Raw genomic sequence first — 22,496 nt, 5'->3', positions numbered from 1 at the left:
TTTGATGTTTGTTTCTTCAGCACATAAAGAACAACATCCCAGCCAGCCTGGACCCTCACCAGTTTGCTTTCAGAACCAACAGATCCACAGAGGATGCCATATCCACTGGATCCCTCCACTCAACACACAAATTGAGAAAAACAATACCTATATCGGCCACCACCATCATCGGCCGGATTTTAAAAAACGATGAGACTTCATATTGGGAGGAAATTCATAATCTTGTAGAGTGGTGCACAGCAAATAACCTTCTGCTCAGCTTCAGCAAAACTAAGAGCTGATTGTAAATGAAATAATGACTCCTGTCTTCATCAGTGGAGCTGAGGTGGAACAGGTGAATAGTTTCAGGTTTCTGGAGCCGGTTCCACCAACAGGGCTTTACTAAGCCTGGTCCTAACTGCTAAGTAGGTCTTAGTTAAGACCAGTCTTTAGAGTTGACCTTACATCGGTTGCACCAACCAAACTTAAGACTAGGCTTAACTACACCTGGTCTTAGTGATGCGCATTCATGTGAATGGCCACGGAACTATAGCGGTTGCCTAGCAGCGTGCGTTGCTGGGTTACGCTGTAAACTATCTTCCGCTGTTTTGTTAACTTGTAGCCATCTCAATGGAGGATCAAAGGAAAGGAAATTTCACTGACATTGTGATACGAAAGTTAATTGAGCTTTACAGTCAGCACAGACACACACTGACTGCCAAGCAATCAAACTCAATAAAGTTGATACCGTCGTTCTTGCTCACTCGGAGCAGTTATAGGCGTCATCAGCCAGTGTTTCAGTGGGTATCCACTGTCACCGAGAAGCAGCGCGTTCACTCTTCCAGCCTCGAAATCCTGGTATAACGCACTCTCTCGGAGGATGCGTGAGTCATGGGTAGATCCAGGCCATCTTGCCACCAAATTAAAGATGTTATAATTGGCGTTACAAGCAATCTGCACATTGATTGAATGGTATCCTTTGCGGTTGGCATACAGATACTCATGCTCAAATGGTGCCTGGATCCGGACATGAGTCCGCCATCTTGCAGGCCGTCCCAAAGCTCTTATTTGCGCTCCAAGGATCGAGGAGCGATCTCTGAGGAGCTATGAGCGAGGAGACACCAGTGCATCCTTCGCGGAAGTCTTTTAATGACCGACACGCCCCCTTATTGGGTAGCCGTTATGTTGATTGGACGCTGCTTCTGATCGGACTATTCTGATGCATCAGGACATATAACATTAAACTCAAGTGTGTCGCTGCAAAGTCTTATATTTGAGTTGTTATGATTGTTAAAATCTGTGTTCATTGTAGGTCTGAACAACAAAAGCCCACAACACACAAGCAGTGGCAGCAGCGTACCAGATGGTGATGGAGGAGGTGAGGATGGACTCAATGATGGCGGTGTAGAAGTGCACCATCATTGTCTTTGGCAGGCTGAACTTCTTCAGCTGCCACAGGAAGTACATCCTCTGCTGGGCCTTCTTGGTGAGAGAGGTGATGTTCAGCTTCCACTTGAGGTCCTGGGAGATGATGGTGCCCAGGAAGCGGAAGGAGTCCACAGTGGTGACTGAGGAGTCACACAGGATGATTGGGGAGGGAGTTCACGTCCATCTCCACTGTCTTCAGAGCGTTGAGCTCCAGACTGTTCTGGCTGCACCAGGTCACCAGATGGTCAATCTCCCACTTGTAGGCAGACTCATCCCCACCAGAGATGAGCCCAGTGAGGGTGGTATCATCCGCAAACTTCAGGAGCTTGACAGACTGGTCATTGGAGGTGCAGCTGTTGGTGTACATGGAGAAGAGAAGGGGGTAAAGAACGCAGCCTTGAGGGGAACCGGTGCTGATGGTCCTGGAATCAGAGACATGTTTTCCCAGCTTCACGTGCTGCTTCCTGTCCATCAGGAAGTCAGTGATCCACCTGCAGCAAGGCCGGGATGATGGTGTTAAAAGCAGAGCTGAAATCCACAAACAGAATCCTGGCGTAGGTTCCTGGGGAGTCCAGGTGCTGGAGGATGTAATGAAGGGCCATGCTTCAGGGTGAATGGGGAGAGTCCAGCCCAGCTGCTTTGCAGGGTTTCTGCCTCCTGAAAAGACCGTTGACTTCCCTCTCTGTGATGGAGAGAGGAGGGGAGGGGGTGGAGCTGGCCAGCTCTGAGGAGTGAGGGGAAGAAGTGGTGGACTGAGGCTGAAGCTGAGCGGAGGAGTCACGGGGGATGTCCGATTGACTCTCAAAGCGGAAGTAGAACTGGTTCAGCTCATTTGCCAGGCGAGAATCATTTATGGAGTGGAGGACTTTGGGTTTATAGTTTGTGATCTGTCTGAACCATCTCCAGACAGAAGTGGCGTCGTTTGCAGAGAACTGGTTCTTTAGTCTCTCTGCGTACAGTCGTTCAGCTTCTCGCACCTCCTTGCTAAACCTGTACTTTAACGCCCTGCGCACGGCCCTGTCATCCACTCATAAATGCCTCCTACTTTTCCAACCTTAGCTGTCTGAGTTTAGCTGTGAACCAGGGTTTGTCATTGTTATAACTCACCCTGGTCCGTGTTGGAATGCAGCTGTCCTCACAGAAGCTGATATAGGACGTCACAGCCTCTGTAAACTCATCCAGATTGTTGGTAGCAGTCCTGAAAACATCCCAGTCAGTACAGTCCAAACATGCCTGAAGATCCTCAACAGCTTCACTAGTCCACTTCTTTGATGTCCTCACTACAGGTTTATAAAGCTTTAATTTTTGCCTGTAAGCAGGAATCAGATGGACCATCACGTGATCAGAGTGTCCCAGTGGAGCGCGTGTGACGGCGTGATAGGCACTGCTAACTGTGGTGTAGCAGTGATCCAAAGTGTTCCTCTCTCTGGTTGGACACTTTATAAACCGTCTGTATTTGGGGAGTTCTTGGCTGAGATTTCCCCTGTTAAAGTCACCGAGAACAATAACAAGGGACCGCACGTTGGAGAGAAATATTGCCGGTAGCGGTATGCGGAGTCCTCGCCGGCGAAGACGCACGAGTGACCCGGCTCTTTTCCCACTCCTGTGGCTCTTCACATTGCGAACTACAGCGAGCGAGGCCTTCACCAAAATGTCCAATAATTCCACTGATGACGCAAGAAAAGTAGGAATTAAATTCGCTGGAGTTGTTCCCCTGATGTTCATGAGCTCCTCCCTGGTGAAAGAGCACCGGGAATCACAGCCGAAAACTGTATTAACACACAAAAACAAAACGCACCTAACACCGAGGCAGCTATACTCAGCGCCATCTTGGAAACTTGGTTGTTTAAATAATTAATGTCTTTGCTCCTACGGAAGCCCGTTTTCATGTAATTGTGACTTATCAAAAGTGTCACAAGCTGCAGGTGGTTCTGTGCTGTCATGAACATCATGTAGCTTAACCATAAAATGTTCTCTTTGTGAATGATATCTTACATTTTTATTCACTGCTGTTCACTTTCTCTGCCCTGGTGTCCCCAGCTGGTCCTCAAACTCATAAACCTTCAATTTCCAGCTTTTCTTGTCCAGTGTTCCAAGCTCATAGTGACCTCACATTCTTAACAGTTATAGGCTGACTGAAGCTGAGGTAACCTTTCCAGCTCTGGTGGCAGCTTACCATAGATTACATGGTTGTTTGACATTTGTAACACCACTGTGCAACAAATTGGTCTTGTTTGTGCTCATATTGACTGTAAAATCTTTATTATGCATTTAATTATTACTGTTTTGTCATGGCTCAATAAGAGAATTTGTGGTAGATTTTGCTTGTATTAAAGAGGTGATTTAACTTGTTTTCTTGTTTGTTTTTGCACTCAACATTCAAGTGTAAAGCAAAGCATGTAAATGAATTATTGATGGATGATCCCTTTCTCAAGGCTGTTTTACTCTGTCTGGCCCTTCTTCTTATACCTAAAATGTAATCCCTCCTGCACCCTTCACAAATCTCAACAGAGCAGTCGCTATTTAGAGAACTACAGAACATTCCACAGCAAGCAATCAATAGCCCCCCCCAACAGAGCGTAGAGGTGGCGACATCAATTACCGTTTGGATCAAGTTAATAAAGTAACGTCCTTTCCGAAATGGCAGTTGGCCTCGTTGTCATTATGTACAGGAAATAAGTTCTACATTAAAATAAGGGAACATTGGGACTGTTCCTACCTAATGTACAACCAGAGCACACAATTTTAATTACATGTAATACCTGTCATACCAGTTAACCAGTAAGTCAGTCAATAACTAACTGACTATGAACTCTGAAGTGTATTCGTACCTTATCTGCTCTTCTGAGATTACTGTGGTAAAAGGTGAAAACTGAACCCTTTAAAAGTACTTCAATTTCAAAAGCCCTAAATTAAAGTAAACTAAATTAAGTAAATTTTAAGCAGTGCACAGCTTTCAGGTACCCCTCCTTTTAATGCATTATGTTCACAATGAAGATGCTAACAAGCTAATGTTTAGTAGGTATAATATTTACCATGTTCAAATGTAAATTTTCTGTTTTGCTCATTTTCAGGTTCAAAATCTTATTTAGGGGTTGTACCAGAATAGGTTTACATGGTTTAATTTTCAAAAAACATTTTTTTCATTCTGCACATTGCTGCAGCTCCTCGGTTCAGCTGTGCATGTTGCCAACCAGCTTAGCAACATGGATTAGAGTAAAAGTTTCAGAGTGGAGTTATTAATCTGTAACAAAAGTATTGTTCATCCATAAAGTTTTAACTGAGCTCTGTCTCTACATCACAGTAACAACTTTATGTCCATTGACTGCCGCTTGGCGAGCATTAAATGATTAGCTTAAAGGGAAACGTCTGGACTACAAACGAGTTGTTTTCAGACAGTTCAGAGCAGAGTTTTCTGTGGGAGATGGGAACTCCCTTTGGGCCGGACCTTGGGCTTATTCACTTTGCAAACCTAGTACATGCACAAAAAAGGTATATAACTCAATAAAGGAGAGGGGAAAAGCCAAGAAAAGTTTCAAATCAATAGTTCTCTCTTTCAGTTGAAGGATCCTGGCTCACAGATTCAGCAGTAATTAGTAGAAATTCGATTTTATTTCAGCTTTTAGCAATAAATATTTTCTATTAGACCTTCTCTCTAAAGGAACACGACTTCAGTTTGTTAGATTGTGTTTCAGTACATTTTCCTTTCTGTTTGTGCTGCTTTGTTTGTACTATATTGGTAATGTAGATATCTGTATATTCTGAAAGATTTGACATTGGCAGGTGTTAGCGTTATAGTACGCTTGAGTTTTCTCAGCCCCCAAGTGTTGTGAGTAAGTACGCTGCGGGTCGTAGGGGATTTCAAAAAGGGAGCTGACAGCAAACACGAACCCTTTTTAAAAAGCAGAAATGGGATTGATTCCTGCACTCTTGTTGCTTAGCAACTACAAGCCTTGTTGAGAGAGAATATTGACCTCTTGTTGATAAAGTCCAATTACATTTTTCCCCACTCTGTATATCCAGAGATTTTACAATGGCATATTCTGTCACCCCCGTGTATTGTTCATTCAGTATCATAGAAAAATGTAATACTGTGATTGTCACCTGTTGGTGCACCCTGTGAGTTAGAATGTTTTTCAAAGGGATAACACAACTTCCATAGTCTGGATTGACTTAACAAGGGCACTCAATGGGACCTGCTAGTTTTTGTTACTTAGTCATTTGTAATGTTTTTAGACCCTCTTCATGGTAAATGGCCAGACAATTTTTTCTCCTCTGAATGTATGCCGTAAAATGAAAACGGATTTCTAAATTTCATTAAAATTCTCTCCTTCTCATCTTTTATGCACTTTCTTTAAAAAAACGTAATTTCTTAGGTGGCTGCATGCTGTAATTGCAATTTGTCAAGTGCTAATTGCTTTGTTCTTTCTGACAGGTGTGGGTATGAATGAGCTTTGCTGTGATAAGTTTGTATTAGGTTACTGCTTGTTTTAACTGTGGATTGTAACAATAGGTCATGTGCTGGTTAAATGCAGCCACCTTTTGGGTTGAGAAGTCAGTTTACTGGAAAACACATTGAGCTCCTTGATGAAGTGCCATCATGTAGGAATCTTACATCCCCACCACCTTCGGCAAATAAAACTGATCTATTAGAAAATGTTTGAGATATTGTCTTGATGATATAAGGAAGATTTAGCTTTACTTCTCACTTTACTTTCCTTAGAACACATCTGCTCCATCATTGCCTCTATGCTGAGAAATCTCAAGTCCCAACAGAGAAGCAGACTCCTCAACAAGTTCACAGAGAATGACTGTGAGAAGGTAAGTTTTCATCATCTTCTTGCGGCTTTCCTCTTTTGCCCTTCTCCTTCCTTCACACTACTTTTGTTGTATCTCTTGTTTTTGATTGGCAGCAGATTGCTTCATCAGGATGCTGAAGTGTTTGTGTGTCTAACATCAATCTGCAGGTCCGTGAATCAGAACAGGTCCCACATTTCGTTTTCTGAATTGAAATGCCCTGTTAACATATTTTCTCAGTCAGCTTTAGTTTGTTGGAGCAGTTGAGGTTATTTCACACAGAGATAAATTTTTTTCACTAATGAGCAACATTTGAATCAAAATGCGTTGACAGTTGTCGGTTCCTCCATATCGGGAGGAAATCAACAATCTTGCAGAGTGGTGCAACGTCTGATCTACTGGGATTTTCACACACAACCATCTCTAGGGTTTACAGAGAATGGTCCCAAAGGAGAAAATATCCCGTGAGCAGCAGTTGTGTGGACGAAAATGCCTTGTTGATGTCAGGAGAATGGGTAGACTGGTTTGAGATGACAGAAAGGCAACAGTAAGTCAGATAACGTCGTTACAACCAAGATATTCAGTACATCCTCTCTAAATGCACAACACGTCAAACCTTGAAGCAGATGGGCTACAGCAGCAGAAGACCACACCAGGTGCCGTCAGCTAAGAACAGGAAACTGAGGCTACAGTTCACTCAGGCTCACCAAAATTGTACAATAGAATATTGGAAACACGTTGCCTAGCCTGATTAGTCTCCATTTCAGCTGCGACATTCAGATGGTAGTGTCAGAATTTGGCGTAAACTACATCTAAGCATGTATCCATCCTGCTTTGTATCAACGTTTCAGGCTGCTGGTGGTAGTGTAATGGTTTGGGGGATATTTTCTTGGCACGCTTTGGGCCCCTTAGAAGGTGATAAAATATCAAACCTGATGCCCTAGCTGCATTTTGTTCTGTCACTCCTACATCTCCCCTCACATATGCAAAAATGAATTCATAGTCAGTGTGTTGCTCACTGTAGTGTCTATTTGTTAATACATCAAATTAGAAACTTAAACAATTGCTTGTCTTTGTTTTCCTCTTTATAAACCCTCCCTGTAACAATGTATGAGGTTGGCTCCACAAACATTAAAATATGGGGAGTGGACAATGCATGTGTATAACTAAATCACATTAATAAAATAATTATGGGTGTTATAAATTTAAACCAAATGGTATTTTTCTGTATTGGCCCTCTGAGTCTCATCTTGTTTTGTCTCTTATTTGTGCTTTGTCCTTTTCCCTTCTTGTTATCCGTGTGTTCTTGTTGCGTTCTTGTATGCTGCATCTCTCACTCTCTCTGCCTCTATCTCTCCAGGTTGATCGACTGATGGAGTTGCATTTTAAGTACCTGGAGGCTGTTCAGCAGGCTGACAAGAGGATCGAAGGAGAGAAACATGTAAGCATCTCTCTTTTGCATTACTCCCGCTCATTATCTCACCCTCTCAATCTGTCCCCTCCGTCCTCCGCTGTGCTGTCTCGTTTATACCGGCTTTTCGTTAAGCAGCTTGCTGGATGGACGTATTCACATTAAACACTGACATGTTATGCATTATTTTGTTGACCACAAAGGTAATGCCATCAAGGAGTTATGTCTGACCAACACGTTATTAGAAGTAGTGATTTTTTTGGTATTTTTTTATGAATGTATGAACCCAAACTGACTAGCTGTTTGATCAAGTTTGATCCTGAACTGATTGTAGCCTGAGGAATCTTTGTCCAAATCTGAAATGAAACTGACCGCCGCAAGCAATATCCCAGACCAGTGGTCTCATTTATAAAACTGTGCCCAGAAACCTCACAAGTGTACATGCGCCCTACGCCAAAAAATATTTAGACTTATAAAACTGTGCGTACGCACACTTGTAAGCAAGTTCCCTTTATAAATCACAGTCAACTTGAAATGTGGCGCATGTGAGGGAGCTCCGACCCTCCAAACGCCCATAGTTGCCTATAAATGGTCAGTGAAACGCCCCTCATTAATATTAATACGAACTGGAACAGGAAGAAAAGGAGGCAAATTCTGACAGAGAAGCTACAAAACGAAATTTAATTCATTTTTGGTGAAGCTGAAGCATGTTTGGTGGGTAAAAAACGCACTTTCATGCAACACTTGTGCACCGAAGGAAAGGGGGAACCGGAGCTCCACCCCTTTATAACCGATCTGCAGGAACGGGCATTCCTCTTGATTAGTGACGTCACTGACTGGAGGGGGAGCCACACACGCAAGATGGGATGACCCGGGTACTAATCTGGATTCCCCCGTTTGAAGAGAGAGTAAACCAAATGCATTCCACCTGTGTTTAAACATTTATTTAGGCTACACAAACAGTCCACTCACTAAACAACGCTGGCGATGAGTTAAAAGAAATAGCCTGTGACTTGTTGTAAATGACAATAAAATAGTTATTTTTTCATTACTTATTTTTACAAGCAGCGCATCACATCCACACGCTGGTGCACAGCGTTTGGCTCAAAAAGGAAACGAACATGTGATAACAATACGTGAAACTATGCTCTCGTATTTGCTCAACTGACACACTTAAAACTGTTTCAGTTTAAATGTAATTTGTTTTCCTGTTCAACTTATTTATGAGAATAAATTTCAATGCATGCAAGTATTAATTAATATGATTCCTGATTAAACTGTACAACATATTTAATCAATTTAATCTCTATTTGTGTTTATTATCCTCAATCATGGTTGTTTTTGTGCACCATAGATTATCTTAAATTATGGGTTTTTTTTTGCACACTTCAGGGAAAATCAATCAAACGAGTGTCTGTTTATTCAGAAAGGCTTTAAGCCTATACTACTCAGAGGTAATATTTGGATTTATTTTACACAGTAGTAGGCCTATTCATTTCAAACAGTTTCATCCTTCTGCCATGTGAGTCACCGTTTCTCATTTCTCTTCTTTATGTGCGTACGCATGGTTCAGAGTTTACTTATGAACTACATTCTCCCGTCAAATTTGTTTTTTATAGATCACAACCTTTGCGCACATTTCCAGCCCTGTTGTGTACGTACGCACCATTTATAAATGAGACCCCAGACCTGTAAAAGCATTAATAGTAGTATTAATAATGACAGGCCGTGTTAACCTAATGACTGTCATTGATCATCAGAATCAATCAGCTCCTTCTAAAAACTAATCCAAATTTAAGTTTATATTCCACTTGAGTGAATTCCTTAATAAGGCAGTGCCAGAAAACATTACAACTGCGACTAATCTTAATAAACCTTGCATATTAATGTGTTGTTTTGACTCGCTCCAGTTCCTTTGTTGTTTTTGTGCAGTGACAAGTGTCATTAAACACTATACCTTTACAGTGAAGTAAAACCAGACCAATCATTTTGACAAAACTCTTCCAGTGGTTGTGTGTCTGTCTGGCAGAGGTCTTTACTGTGAATGTGTTAGAGTGGGCTTCAGGTACACATGTAGCTGAAGCTTATATCCTGATTAGGGAAGCAAAATGTGGGAGGAGACTATAGACGTTTATAGAAATGTCCCCTGCAGCTGATGTATCACCGTTGACCACTGTGGCAGAGGAAACTGTTTTTTTTTCATGTCTGGGGAAAGCAGATGTAAATTGTATGTGCATATCTGACACATACAGAAGGTGAGAAGCTCTGCACCACAACACAAGACAAAAGAACAGCATTGCAATAGACTTATCTTTCACTCAACTTCACCTTTCTCTTGTTTCCAGTAGGTTCCTCCTACCTATTTTTCCTGACTTTTAATGGCTTATAGCAGCTTCAGTCCAGTAAGATAAGATCATAATATTTTTTAAGTAGGCTGTTAAATTTTCTGTTTACAAAAATAATCTAGTTGAAGGAGTCAGTTTCACCAGTAATTTCCCGCTGATTTTTTATAACTTATTCAATAATTGATCTTTTTGTTGAGTTAACAACACCCAGCTACTTACTTGTTGAAAATGTGTTCTCTCCAAGTTCAGCAGTAGAAAACCCTTTCTTTTGCACTGTATTACTTTCCAGCACATTGCACATGAAAACATTTTTAATTCCTATCTTCTTTAGCTGAACTTCAGCTCATTTACAATTGCAGTCTTTCATTGCAGAAAGTTGCCCGAAACATTTAAAAATTGTGGTCATAATTTTTATCAGGCAGTATTGCTGAGCAGTTAGCAGCTTATCACAAAGTCTTTGCTGGTTTTCCTCTTAACGGTTTAAATATGGTAATATTCAGCTTCACTTCAGGAGACTGAGATCGTCAGAAACCGGTCTGTCAATAATTTCATAAGTTGCCTTGGTCCTCACTATATTACTCAAATGTCCCAAGTTTGTATATTCTCAGAGCGTGTCCTGGGTCTAGTTTTTCTATTAAACCATTTTTTAAAACCTCATATCAACCTGCTGAGGAACAAATACAACAGAACGATAACCTTCCATTACAATTGTCTAGAGACAGATAAAACATGGACTCCAGTGCAATCCCATCACACATTCATGGTTGTCTTTATCGGCAACTTGATAAAAAATAATTCAAATTGCATTCTAGATATTCAGATACTAAACACAATCCCTTTTATAAAGGGTTGGGAAGTTTGATCAAAATGTTGCCTCTCTTTGGTAGATAACGTGCAGTTCCACATAGTGTCACATTCAAAGCCATGAGGGAAGAGACCCAAAAGAACATCACAATCCTGCTGATAACAATTTGACAGTTTACAGAGGAATAGAAGGCCTGATAGCTGTGTGTGAGGGCCCTATTGAGCTGTGTGTGTGTGCGCGCATGTGCATGTCAGTGTGTTGAACTGTGGGCTAGACAGACCGATTGAGGGATACAGATAAGAAGATAAGTGGCCCGGCAGGGGATAATGGCTTCAACAGAGAAAGAGAATCTGGTCCTCAAAAAGGGAGTATGTTGAATGGAAAAAGGCAGGTAAAAATACTGTAAATATTAGAACAGGAAGCAGAGTTAAAAGAAGAGCAGTGGACAGTTAGAATTGGGAAATGCAGGGAAAAGGAGCAGAAGAAGGACGAGAGAAGGGATTTGAGTGAAAGACGGACTGATGAAGGTGAGGGAGGTTTGGGTGAGATTCCAATCTAAAGATGACAGAAGATTAATTTCTCAGACAGACATTGTGGTAGGATTGCCAAGAAATTGCCAGACAGTTTGACATTTTCTCTCCCCTCTCTTTTTCTCCTTTTCCATCTCCCTTTCTTCTTCTGTCACTCTTCTGTCTCTTCCTTGGGGATGGCGAATGTATGACTTTGTGATACCCTGGTGATAAGAAACCTTGTCTACGTGTGCCACTATCTTTGAAGCCACGCTGTAAGCCTTCCCTAGTTCAGAGCCATGCTGTGAGCCAGACTCACATAAGGCAGAAAGTGAAAAATATGTATTTGTGGCACAGCAACAATATTCTATTCATTATTTAAAAACACATTTAAAGGGCTGTTGTAATAGTTGAAAATCTTATTTATCGTTCTACTACTGACTGCTTTGCTGACAAGACTGCGCATTGTTGAACTTTCTCTGACCGCTAGTAGTTTGAAAGGTTTAATGAGTATGAGCATGTATTATGTATTATTAGATTAGACACATCTTTTCTGATAAATGTTAGCATTTTAATATTACTTTCATAAGAATGTTGTTATGCTCATATTAGCAGTGAGCTCAAAGCACTTCTGTGCCAAAGTACACAGTAGCTTACATGGCTGCATGGCCATTACATTCATATCCGAGACATTATATTTATCATACTGTCCGCTACTTCAGCACCTCTTTTTGCCCTCTGTCTGAACTCTCAGTTTAAGCTCCTGTCTCTTTAAGGACCCCCTTCCTAAAAGCCCACTTGCCCCTGATTGGCCAACTTTCCCAAACACAGAAGAGGGGCGGGGCTTAGCAGCATCAAACAAGGCCTGCTGTGAGTCTAGGCCTTTTTATATACTGTCTGTGGTCTAGGCCTCAATAATTACTGTACAAAAACACAACTATATTCACTGGTTTTACTGAAACTGGATCAGAGTGTATGGTTTAAAATATTGTCCAGTTTTCCCTCTGATGTCCTACACCTGCTCTGCCTTCTCTTATGCCGATTTACGGAATTTATATGTTACTGGTTACTTTAGTAGCTACCTACTGTTGCAGTAGTTAGCTGCTGCTAGTGCTATTAACTTCAGCTAGCCGTTCTATTGCTGATTCTGCTCGGACTGAAAGCTTGGTGCTCTGGGGGTATGTTGGTGTTTATACCTCGAACATTACTACAGAAGCTTTGGACCACTGGTTCAGAGCCAGCTGATGACAGGAGCTAATGTTTGCAACAGCTGCAACAGTTAGCAATCTGTAGCGTTAGCAACAAGGGAAGCTATCTGTCAATCAGGCTTCATAAATCACAGAGTTGAGGCAGAGCAGACAGAGGACATCAGAGGGAAAACCAGAAAATATTTACCTTTCCTTCAACCGTAAAAACACTTTTTGTGGTACCCACTGCACAACTAGGGATGCTACACTATTGGCAGCGCTTTAAAATGTCACAGTTAATTAATCATAAAGGCTCCGCTGCACCGAGTGTTTCTGTTACAGGGAAAGGAACTGTTGCAACTTGCACAAAACGAAAACAAAAAGTTACACGAGCGGTGCACCAGCTTAAGGTGCCGTGCTTATCAGAGACATGGAGGCTACTACGGTTCACTGGCAGAGGGACCAAACTGTGAAGCTTCTTTTCCACCAAAGAAACGACAGAAGTCGGCAGTGTGGGAGCATTTCGGGTACACCAACACTGACCAGGGCGTTACTGAAGATGACAGATGATTTGTTCAAAAACTTGCTGTTAAAAGGTTGCTGCTAAAGGAACGAATACCTACATCAAATTTGATGCACCACCTGTGGGATCACCACCCAGCTTTGCACACCCAAGTAAATGAAATAGGCTTTATAATGACAGAGTTAAAAAACGTGGCAAGTTGGTAGGGAATTAAATATAAACATGTTACTTACAATTGACGCGGTAGTGGTGAGAGTCGAGCTTTCAGCAACGTAAACAAACAAAGCAACATGTAACCTTTCAGACCCAGTGCAACGACGGCACCTCTGTGCTATGAGGCCCACTATTTTCAATGGTTTGTGCCACGCCACGGCGGTTTATTGCTGGAGCAACACTCACCGCATCGTTTGGCAAGGTCGCGCGCACGGCCCTGTCAAAGTAGTTGAACTTTTGCGCTGAACCCAGCTTCCAGCACACAGAAATATAGCCCAATTGATAATGTAATTAAATATTAATAATCAACTTAAGTAATTACTAGTGTTGTTAAATTAATGAATGCATAATAATTGTGAATAACTGTGATTATTCTTACGGCTATAATAGTACCAACAAAATCATCCCTGTGCACAGGGTACTGCACAGCCTACAGCTCTAGCTCTATAAGCTTGTAGGGCTGTGCAATATGACAAAAAATTCATTTCCCGATACAGGTCATTTCATACCCCAAATAACGATATATATCCCGATAAAGAACATTTTTTGTAAATTCAGTGAAATTTCTCTGCCTCATATAGGTGGGGTAGCTATAGGGTAGGATTTAATGCACATGACTCGTGAAAAATTCATGATAAGATGTGAGTGAGCTTTTTTTTCGGAGGGAATAATGGAATGTTTTCAGGTTAACATCCTCATGTGAACCCACACACCATCAGGTGCAAAGACGCAGAATTCATCCATAAAGAATCCATTGTTTATTAACTAGCTAAACTGCTGTAAACTAGCTGTAATTAAAGGTTGATTAGCCAATCTCATGTCATGAACCACCTTTAAGTTTCACTGCTTAAATCAAATACATTTTGCTTATTTAGAGGTCTGATAGTGTTTTACATTGACATTATATATTTTTAAGGAAATGTTTTTAAGTCATTCTTGTTTGTTTGTGGATGGGGATTTTTTTGCAGTGTAGTGATTTCCTTTTTTTTTTAATACATTGTAGGGCAGGGGTCGGCAAATAAGTCTGACATTGGGCCAAATTTTGCCAGAACATTATTTCAGTCAAATTATTTCAAACCCTTGGATACTAGTGCACGTTCGGTAGAGTGCGGGACTCCCGTTGGAAGAGTTGTAAAATCGATCCCAAAATCCTGCTGACTTTTTTTTTCTCCCTTGTTAAACAAATTGATTAGCCTATAAGGACACTTTGTCACATGCTCGCAATAAAGCATGTGCTGCAGTGTGTGTGAGTCCAGGCATTTGATCCGCATTCTTAAACCTATGGACACTAATTTTCATTTCCCTGAGGAAATTCAGGGGAATCCAATCACATGTTTACTGACCTTTTTCAGAGGTGTGTTAGGTAAGCCAGAGACTCTTTCGAATGTCCTTAAGAACTTTTCAAAGTAAAGGTTCTCAATAAACTCAACATGAAGCATTGCTGCAAAAAACATTCTCGCGCTTTTATTTTGGAGGCACAATCACTTAAGAGGAAGTGATTATGTGAGTAACTGTTGCTGTCATGACTGAGATCTATTTCAGCTTCAGCCGCTATCAATTTGTTTATTTTTAATTTTTCTGCTATCAAAGCAATCTGGCCGTGGGCCAGATATTATTGCTGGCCAGCCAGAACTGGCCCGCAGGCCACTAATTGCCGGCCACTGGTGTAGGGTCTAAAATGATACTGCGGTTATGCCTTCAGTAGCCCAATAGACTGAGCAAAATGCTGTGGTTATAATAATACTGAAAACACTTAGATACTGTAAGTCTGTTTGAAACAAAGCTTCCACCAAATGTCACATGTTATGCTAAATAAGGTGATAAAGACGCCAACCCAATTCTGTCCAGCGCCTCAGCTAAATCGCCTGCCGTCAGCTGCAGTGTTTTATCTCTCTCTGCCGTGCCTATTGGTTTCCCCTTGTTAAGCCTGTTTTTAAGGGGTGGTAAGCAAAATGTTTTTCCTCTGCAACATATTATCCACAGATTTCTCAGGAGGATAGCAAAGAAAAAGCTGCTGCTGCTTTTTCTCTGCATCTCCAGCCCAGTCCCTTTTAATAAGCTGCTTACTTTCCTCCCACCTTGGTAACTGTCTTCTCTCTTTCTATCCTTCTGATTCTCTCCCTTTAAGCTGCTTTCCCCATCCTGCTCTATTTCTCATTTTTGACTTCCTTCACCCTCTCCTCTTTCTTCTATCCCTCTTTTTCTATCCTTCAACCCAACATCCATTATTCTTCTCCTACCTCCTCTTTTGGTTGCATCTTCCCTGCTTCCTGTACTTGTTTGTGATCCAGTCAATTATATCTTTTGTTCTTTTGCATCTTTCTATGTCTTTTCATTCTCCTTTCATCCTCCATTTCTGTCTTGCTTCCCGTCTTTCACATCATCTCCTAGTCCTTCTCCTCCTTCCCTCCATCACTCCTTCACACCTTCTCCCTGTCCTCCCTTCCCTCTTCTTAACATTATTTCTTCTTTCCTACTTCCTAATTCCCCCTAATGCAACTACTTTCACATTTTTTTCCTCACCTCCTTTCCTTCCAAACCATTCCTCTGCTCTCAGCTTGTTGGTAACAGCTCTTGGAGACTGATGAAGCTCAGCAAAACATGGCTGAGGTCGACCTCAATACTGTAAAAAGCCTGAGTGCGCTTTCCTAGCACCTAAGAACCTAGTTTCTTGGTGTGTGTGTGTGTTACTGGGCTGTAGCAGAGTGTACAGCAGAAATGGGCTGGTTTAGTATTGCTGACAGTTATTTTTTTTAAAAAAGTTCCGGTTAAGTTGGAATTGTTTTTTGCACCTGGATGTGATATATTTTGTTTTCTTAAATGTCTTTCTAGAAAAAATCTCTCTCTTTGTCTGTGTAGCAGCTTTTTGGTCTTCCTTTCATCATTGCTCATTCATTCATGTTTGGATTGGTTTATTTCAACTTAAGAGCCTTTACATTTTAAATGAAATTTATTTGGACAGGTTATTCATTCTAAAACTACTTGAGCCCTGACACCCCCGGCCCCAGGGGTAGCGAGAGATTTTCGTGCTAAATGTTGATTGAGAAATTCATGTCGGATATTAGTATTTCGTCACCCTATCCATGTTACACACCTCTCTGAAGCTAGGAGGCTCAGCTAGAATCTCAAACCAAGCACTCATCAAACACCAAACATGACAACATATATCGCTCTGTGAACACTGTACATGCCTGCAGTTATTGCCATCCATATATCTCATCTCACCGTACACCGCCGTCCGACCATTCTAAACAAAGCTGAGAGCCTCAGCTGTGTAACTCATATCACTCAAATCGGCAAACTCACAGACCTATTAGTCAGATAACAATAACAACAAACGCACCAATATACATATACAATTACAACTGCTGACTTACTAACTATTCAACAGCACCACAAACTACAGGTTGACCATAAAGTTAAATCAATACGCGTCCTATCAACAAGAACTGAACTAACCTAATCCTACCTGGAGGTAGGATTTGGATCTTACTGCATTACCATAAATCTCTGTTTTGTGTCACCTTAATCTTTATGCTTAATATGAAGTATTTTTAAAAGTATTTTTCATTTTTGAAAGAGAAAAGACTTCAAGGATGAAGACCAACTGGTTGGTTTTTAAATGCAGGACTGGTGACTCCCCCACCTCTTATTAAGAGTTTCTTTCTGGGTGAAACATCCAGGGCTAGGCCATGGTATTAATATAACATCTAGGAAGATAAACTACTGCTAAAGTTCAGGTAAAGTGTCCTCTTGCTGTAATCACACTTGTGATTTGTATGGTTGAAACACCTTTTAGTTTTTTTGCCATATTTTGGCAGTTTGAAAGCCAGCTGTCAAAGATCAGGAACAGGAAGCTGCTTCTCTACTGTCCAGTATTTTAACGTTTGAATAGATTTCAGCTCAGACTGAATGACATTGTGTTCATGGTAGCAAATACCTCCTCCCTCCTGGTAACACTGCTGTTTTGCTTTGCCCCACATTGTAAACAAACTTTAATTGATGTGCACCCAAAGAAAAGGGCTATTTTTTCCCTCATTATCAACCTCTATCTCTTTTTTTTTAATGAGGATATATAACCTCTCTTTCTGGTGTTTGCTTAAGCCTCATAAAGAGCATTACATCCTACATGCAAACATACACATACAGTGGGGTGTTGCTGACAAAAAAATTACTGTAATTCTGCATCTAAACATCCCAGCAGAAAAGAAAACACATGAATAACAACCAGCCCACACACACACTGTCTCATATACAAGAAAGCAAACACATTCTCTCATACACATAATCATACAAAACCTGATGCACATACATTAAGGAACACACCGAAATGAAGGTTCAAACACACACATTTCTTATATGCATGTCATACACAGGCACAGACACATGTACAAGATTTCTGATCTGCACAACAACACTCACTGCACTGTCTTCCATAAATCATGCACGCCCCATCACACAAACACACACGCACAATGCAGCTGAGTTACAGTAAAGGGACTGAGACTGAAAATCACTGCTTATTACTTTGTCTGTACTATAGCCAGGCTGCCAGGCTCCCCTGAGGTTGCAGTAATTGACTTGTCCAATTTCTCCCTTCAACACGTTATTCTTTCTCTGCTTCTTCTGTCCGGTGTTTGCCAGAGGGACTGAGCTGCCACACAAAAGATATTGGCTGCAATGTCAAAACTCACGAGCGGACAAAACTCTGCTGCTGTAATGACTACTGCCACACTGCCTATGTTGGCTCAGGTTATAATATCCCAAATGTCTACTTCCACTGCTCACAATAATGAATATTTAATGCACTTGTCGTTGTTCAAAACCTTCCCCTGCCCATACAGTTTCTGTGGTCCACCTTAAATCATCGAGGGGTTTGAACATCTTTTCTTCTTTCCATTGCTGTTAGGCTCCCTGGAGGGTGCAGCAGTTGACTTGTCTGATACCTTTATTTGAAAATATTTTTCTTTCTTTCTCTCCTACACAAGTCCACTTGATGCAGTGTTCATTTATTTGTGACGGCCTGCCACATGCTGACCGCCACATATTGATTTTCGTTTTTTTTACGCGCCACAGTTACACTGTCATTCTGTGGGAAACACTGTGATGCTATAGATTAGTTAAGTGGGAAGAGTTGTCGTAGGTGTCAATGGTATCAGGAGAGAATGACTAACAGTCAAAGGTGGGGAATGCGATTTTGGAGAAATCCAATACCATTATAAATTCCATGAAATAGAGCAAACAATGACACAGCAAGTAATATAATGTTAGCTAGGTTGTGGGTTAGCAAACCTGTTACAGTTGCTGCTGCAAAGCTAACATGCAGAGAGCATGAGACAGTGAACTCCTTCACTTGGGGTAAGGACTCGTTCCCTACCTGGAGTTGGCACTCTACCGGTTTCCTGCTGAGAACCATGGCCACAGATTTAGAGGTGCTAATGCTCATCCCAACCACTTTAAGGTGGTTGGGATGAGCATTGAAGGTCATGGACCGATGATGCCATCAGGACCACATCATCCACAAAAAACAGTGACGAGATCCCAAGCCCACCAAACCGCAACCCCTCTTCACCACGACTACGCCTCGATATCCTGTCCATGAATATCACAAACAGGATTGGTGACAAAGCACAGCCCTGGCGAAGGCCAACCCTCACCTGGAAAGAGTCCGACTTATTGCAGAGTACTCGGACACAGCTCTCGCTTTGGATATACAGAGATTGGATAGCCCTGAGAAGGGCCGCCCTCGCCCCATACTCCCGCAGCACCTCCCACAGTATCTCCTGGGGGACCGGTCATACGCCTTCTCCATATCTACAAAGCATATGTAGACTGGATGGGCATTCTCCCAAGCCCACTCCAGGATCCTTGTGAGAGTAAAGAGCTGGTCAGTTGTTCCACGACGGGGACGAAAACCGCATTGTTCCTCTTCGATCTGAGGTTCGTTCCAGCACCTTGGAGTAGACTTTACTGGAAAGGCTGAGAAGTGTGATACCCCTGTAATTGGCACACACTCTCTGGTCCCCCTTTTTGAACAGGGGAATCACCACCCCAGTCTGCCACTCCTTGGGCACTGTACCCGACTTCCACGCAATGTTAAAGAGACGTGTCATCCAAGGCAGCCCCTCCACACCCAAAGCTTTTATCATTTCTTAAGGGATCTCATCAATCCCTGGGGCTTTGCCACTGTGGAGTTGTTTAACTACCTCAGTGACGTCACCAGGGAAATTGACGAGAAACCCCCATCAGCCTCCAGCTCTGCCTCTACTAGAGAGGGCATGTCATTCGGACTTAGGAGTTCCTCAAAGTGTTCTTTCCACCGACCAATTACCTCCACTTATGACCATGAATACAGGCTGGGAAAGGGTCACAGTTGTTGACCAGGAATCTGTGGAGAAAGAAGAGGCATTAGGATTCATCCTGTTGGGAACATGAGCATCTGTACAAAAAGTTAAGATTTGTTGAGATAATTTAGTCTGGGCTAAATTGGTGGACCAAATGACACTGACATGCATAGAGCCATACCACTGGCATAGCTTAATCTGTCTGTCTATTTCTTTCACTACATACCTCTATAGGGTGGTGATTCACAGATTCTGGGCACGGTGAAGCTGAAAGCTTTGGCGAGCCAAGAAACGCGTTTCAGGACGAGCTTTTAGCGCCTTAATACCTGTCAGCTATTTTGATGAACTGTGGGATTTTTGGGACAGTCTAACACTACTTGATTCCTGGCCAGTCAACATACCAGAGTGGTCATCATCTTAGTCAGTCCTTCTACCTCATTCTGATAGTAGCAACAAGGAAAACTATGAATCTGTTCACTCATGCTTTGCATTACATTTTCTGTCACACTTTAAGCTTAACTGTAATTTTCTTTCTCCATTGCTGATGTCATTTGACTTGCCTTTCCTTGACAATCCACACTAAGACAGACATTAAACATTATTCACTTTATATGTTGTGCGGTTTATTATTTGGGTAGATTCTGTCTCTTTTAGAGGTAGAGATCATGAAGCACTAAGGCTATTAGTGCCTCCCGAGCTAATACTTAAAGGGATCATGTGTAGTTTTCAGTGGCCTCTAGCGGTGCAATTACAGATTGCAACCACTACCTTCCCGCTCGTGCGCATGCTCAAACTAATGAGCATGCCAAAAAAAAAGACACACGCAGTGTTCAGGTTTTAAGACTGACTGGTTGGTGGGAGGTATGTGGCGAGGTATGTCAGCTTATTGATGGCTGGTAGATTACTGGTCATCATAACAATACCTTTACTGAAGATCAGCATCACACCAATTTGGTTGGTTGTATTTGGATATTGCTGTTTTTCAAGTTTGTTGAGCTACTCCACAATCATTGCACATACCCCATTACAGAAGTACTCCTGAAGCAAATGTACCCCTGGTTGGGAATCACTGACCATGGATTTGAGGAAGTAAATCAGTACAACTCTTCGTCTGTCTTTTTTTGTGTTTTCTTTATGCTTCTTTTACCTTGTCTCTGGATGAATTTCTGATTGCTGACTCACATTGCTGTCAAGTATATTGTATATGCACTAATTTTCCCAGTACAAAGCTGCAGTCACAGTGTTTCATTTGGCCTCCAAAAATGCGTCTAGCTTTGCTTTGCAGTGGTGGCCATGTGCAGTAATGAGGATGACAGGAAAGAGACTTTCTTCCTGTGTGGAACAATGGAAGAAAATGCAAACACAGGGTGTGTCTTACATATCCGTGTATGATCATGCTGTTTTTCACTCACCCTCAGGGGTAACATGTATGTATTGTGTCCTATCTAGCTATTTAGGCCTACATCCTGTGTATTGTAACTTTGCTGAAGTTGGATTGTGAGATTTGTGTAACTGTGCCGCAAGCTACTGTATTGGCTCAGAATAATAAGCATTTCCTGGAAACTGAGATAATCTATTTTTCCTACAGGAATGAAGAAACACAGTTTACATTCAAATAGCTTTGTTTCTAGCTTTTTGCATCTTTAATGGGTGCTAGTTGACAGCAACAAGGCCAAGCTTTGGGACAATTTTACAATGCGATAACTCTCTACTTTGTAATAGAACATAATTCTCGCCAGTGTTTTAGCCAAAGGACACAGAAGAGACAAATGCCCTACATTCAATGGCTTTATTAAAGATTCTTGTTTTAATTATCTTCAGTGTTTTGCATCTTTAACAAGCTACTGTTGAGATTGTACAGTTGGGTTTTGTTCTGAAGTTGTTTCTGCTTGTCTTTTCTTCTCTCAAAATGAAATAATTGAGGATGAGATCCAGCTTTCAGAACGAATTGTCACAAAAATGGATACATTGTTTTGCGTCCCAGCTCTGCAACCTGCAGCTGAAAGGGTTTTCCCAGAATAGTCTTTTACTGTAGTTGCCCTTTGATTGAGACACGTTAATGAGCTGAACTTCACAGCTATAATTTGATTTTACAGTATTACTGATCTTTTAAAGACATTTTGATTAAATTTTTTTCTGAGATTAAATCACTGGGATGTAAATGTCATGTGTGGTACCCTTTAGTTCGAGGCTGAAAGCTATTTGTTTTCATTAGGAATGGTTTGAAAAGTTGCCCTTTTTCTTGATATACTGTGGCACATTTTGCTTTATTTGTGTTGGGCCATCCTTTCTCAGACTAAAACAGATCAATACAGATTTCTTATGAGATTGCAGTATGTAGGTTAAATGTTTGAATATGTAGTTTCTTTCTATTGAGAAATGTTAATCCTTTAGTTTATGTATTTCCATTAAATAATTGTACAAAATTATCATTTAAGAGAGAGAAGACATGGACTATTCAAGAAAAGCTTAATTTTTGAAATTACTGAGGGCCAGCACTGACCCTTAATTTGATTTGACTTTTCTTTTTGAATGTAGATAAGGATTATATGCGTGGTTTTACTCACTGTAATAATTTACGTTATGGCTTTACCTTTCTTCATACTGTCATGCATAGAGGTACAGTGGGTACGGAAAGTATTCAGACCCCTTTAAATTTTTCACTCTTTATTTCATTGCAGCCATTTTCCAAAAATCAAAAAAGTTCATTTTATTTCTCAGTAATGTACACTCAGCACCCCATCTTGACAGAAAAAAACAGAAATGTAGAAATTTTTGCAAATTTATTAAAAAAGAAAAACTGAAATATCACATGGTCATAAGTATTCAGACCCTTTGCCGTGACACTCATATTTAACTCAGGTGCTGTCTATTTCTTCTGATCATCCTTGAGATGGTTCTACACCTTCATTTGAGTCCAGCTGTGTTTGATTATACTGATTGGACTTGATTAGG

The 22,496-nt window shown here is 41.3% G+C and overlaps 1 protein-coding gene across 2 annotated transcripts in view; it reads left to right on the top strand.

Annotated features, from left to right (window-relative positions):
- The window catches only part of ctnnbl1 (catenin, beta like 1), an 86,467-nt gene that overhangs the window by 53,536 nt on the left and 10,435 nt on the right, over positions 1–22,496 (top strand). For both annotated transcript variants that reach the window (XM_046057517.1, XM_046057516.1), the window contains 2 exons: positions 6,131–6,228; positions 7,565–7,645. In XM_046057517.1, coding sequence (XP_045913473.1) covers positions 6,131–6,228; positions 7,565–7,645 — 179 coding nt within the window. The remainder of the gene's footprint in view (positions 1–6,130; positions 6,229–7,564; positions 7,646–22,496) is intronic.

The sequence above is a fragment of the Micropterus dolomieu genome, linkage group LG08, assembly GCF_021292245.1.
Source record: "Micropterus dolomieu isolate WLL.071019.BEF.003 ecotype Adirondacks linkage group LG08, ASM2129224v1, whole genome shotgun sequence".
Classification (NCBI taxonomy): domain Eukaryota; kingdom Metazoa; phylum Chordata; class Actinopteri; order Centrarchiformes; family Centrarchidae; genus Micropterus; species Micropterus dolomieu.
Note: the sequence above shows the minus strand (reverse complement) of the source record. Positions and strands in the feature narration are given on the sequence as shown.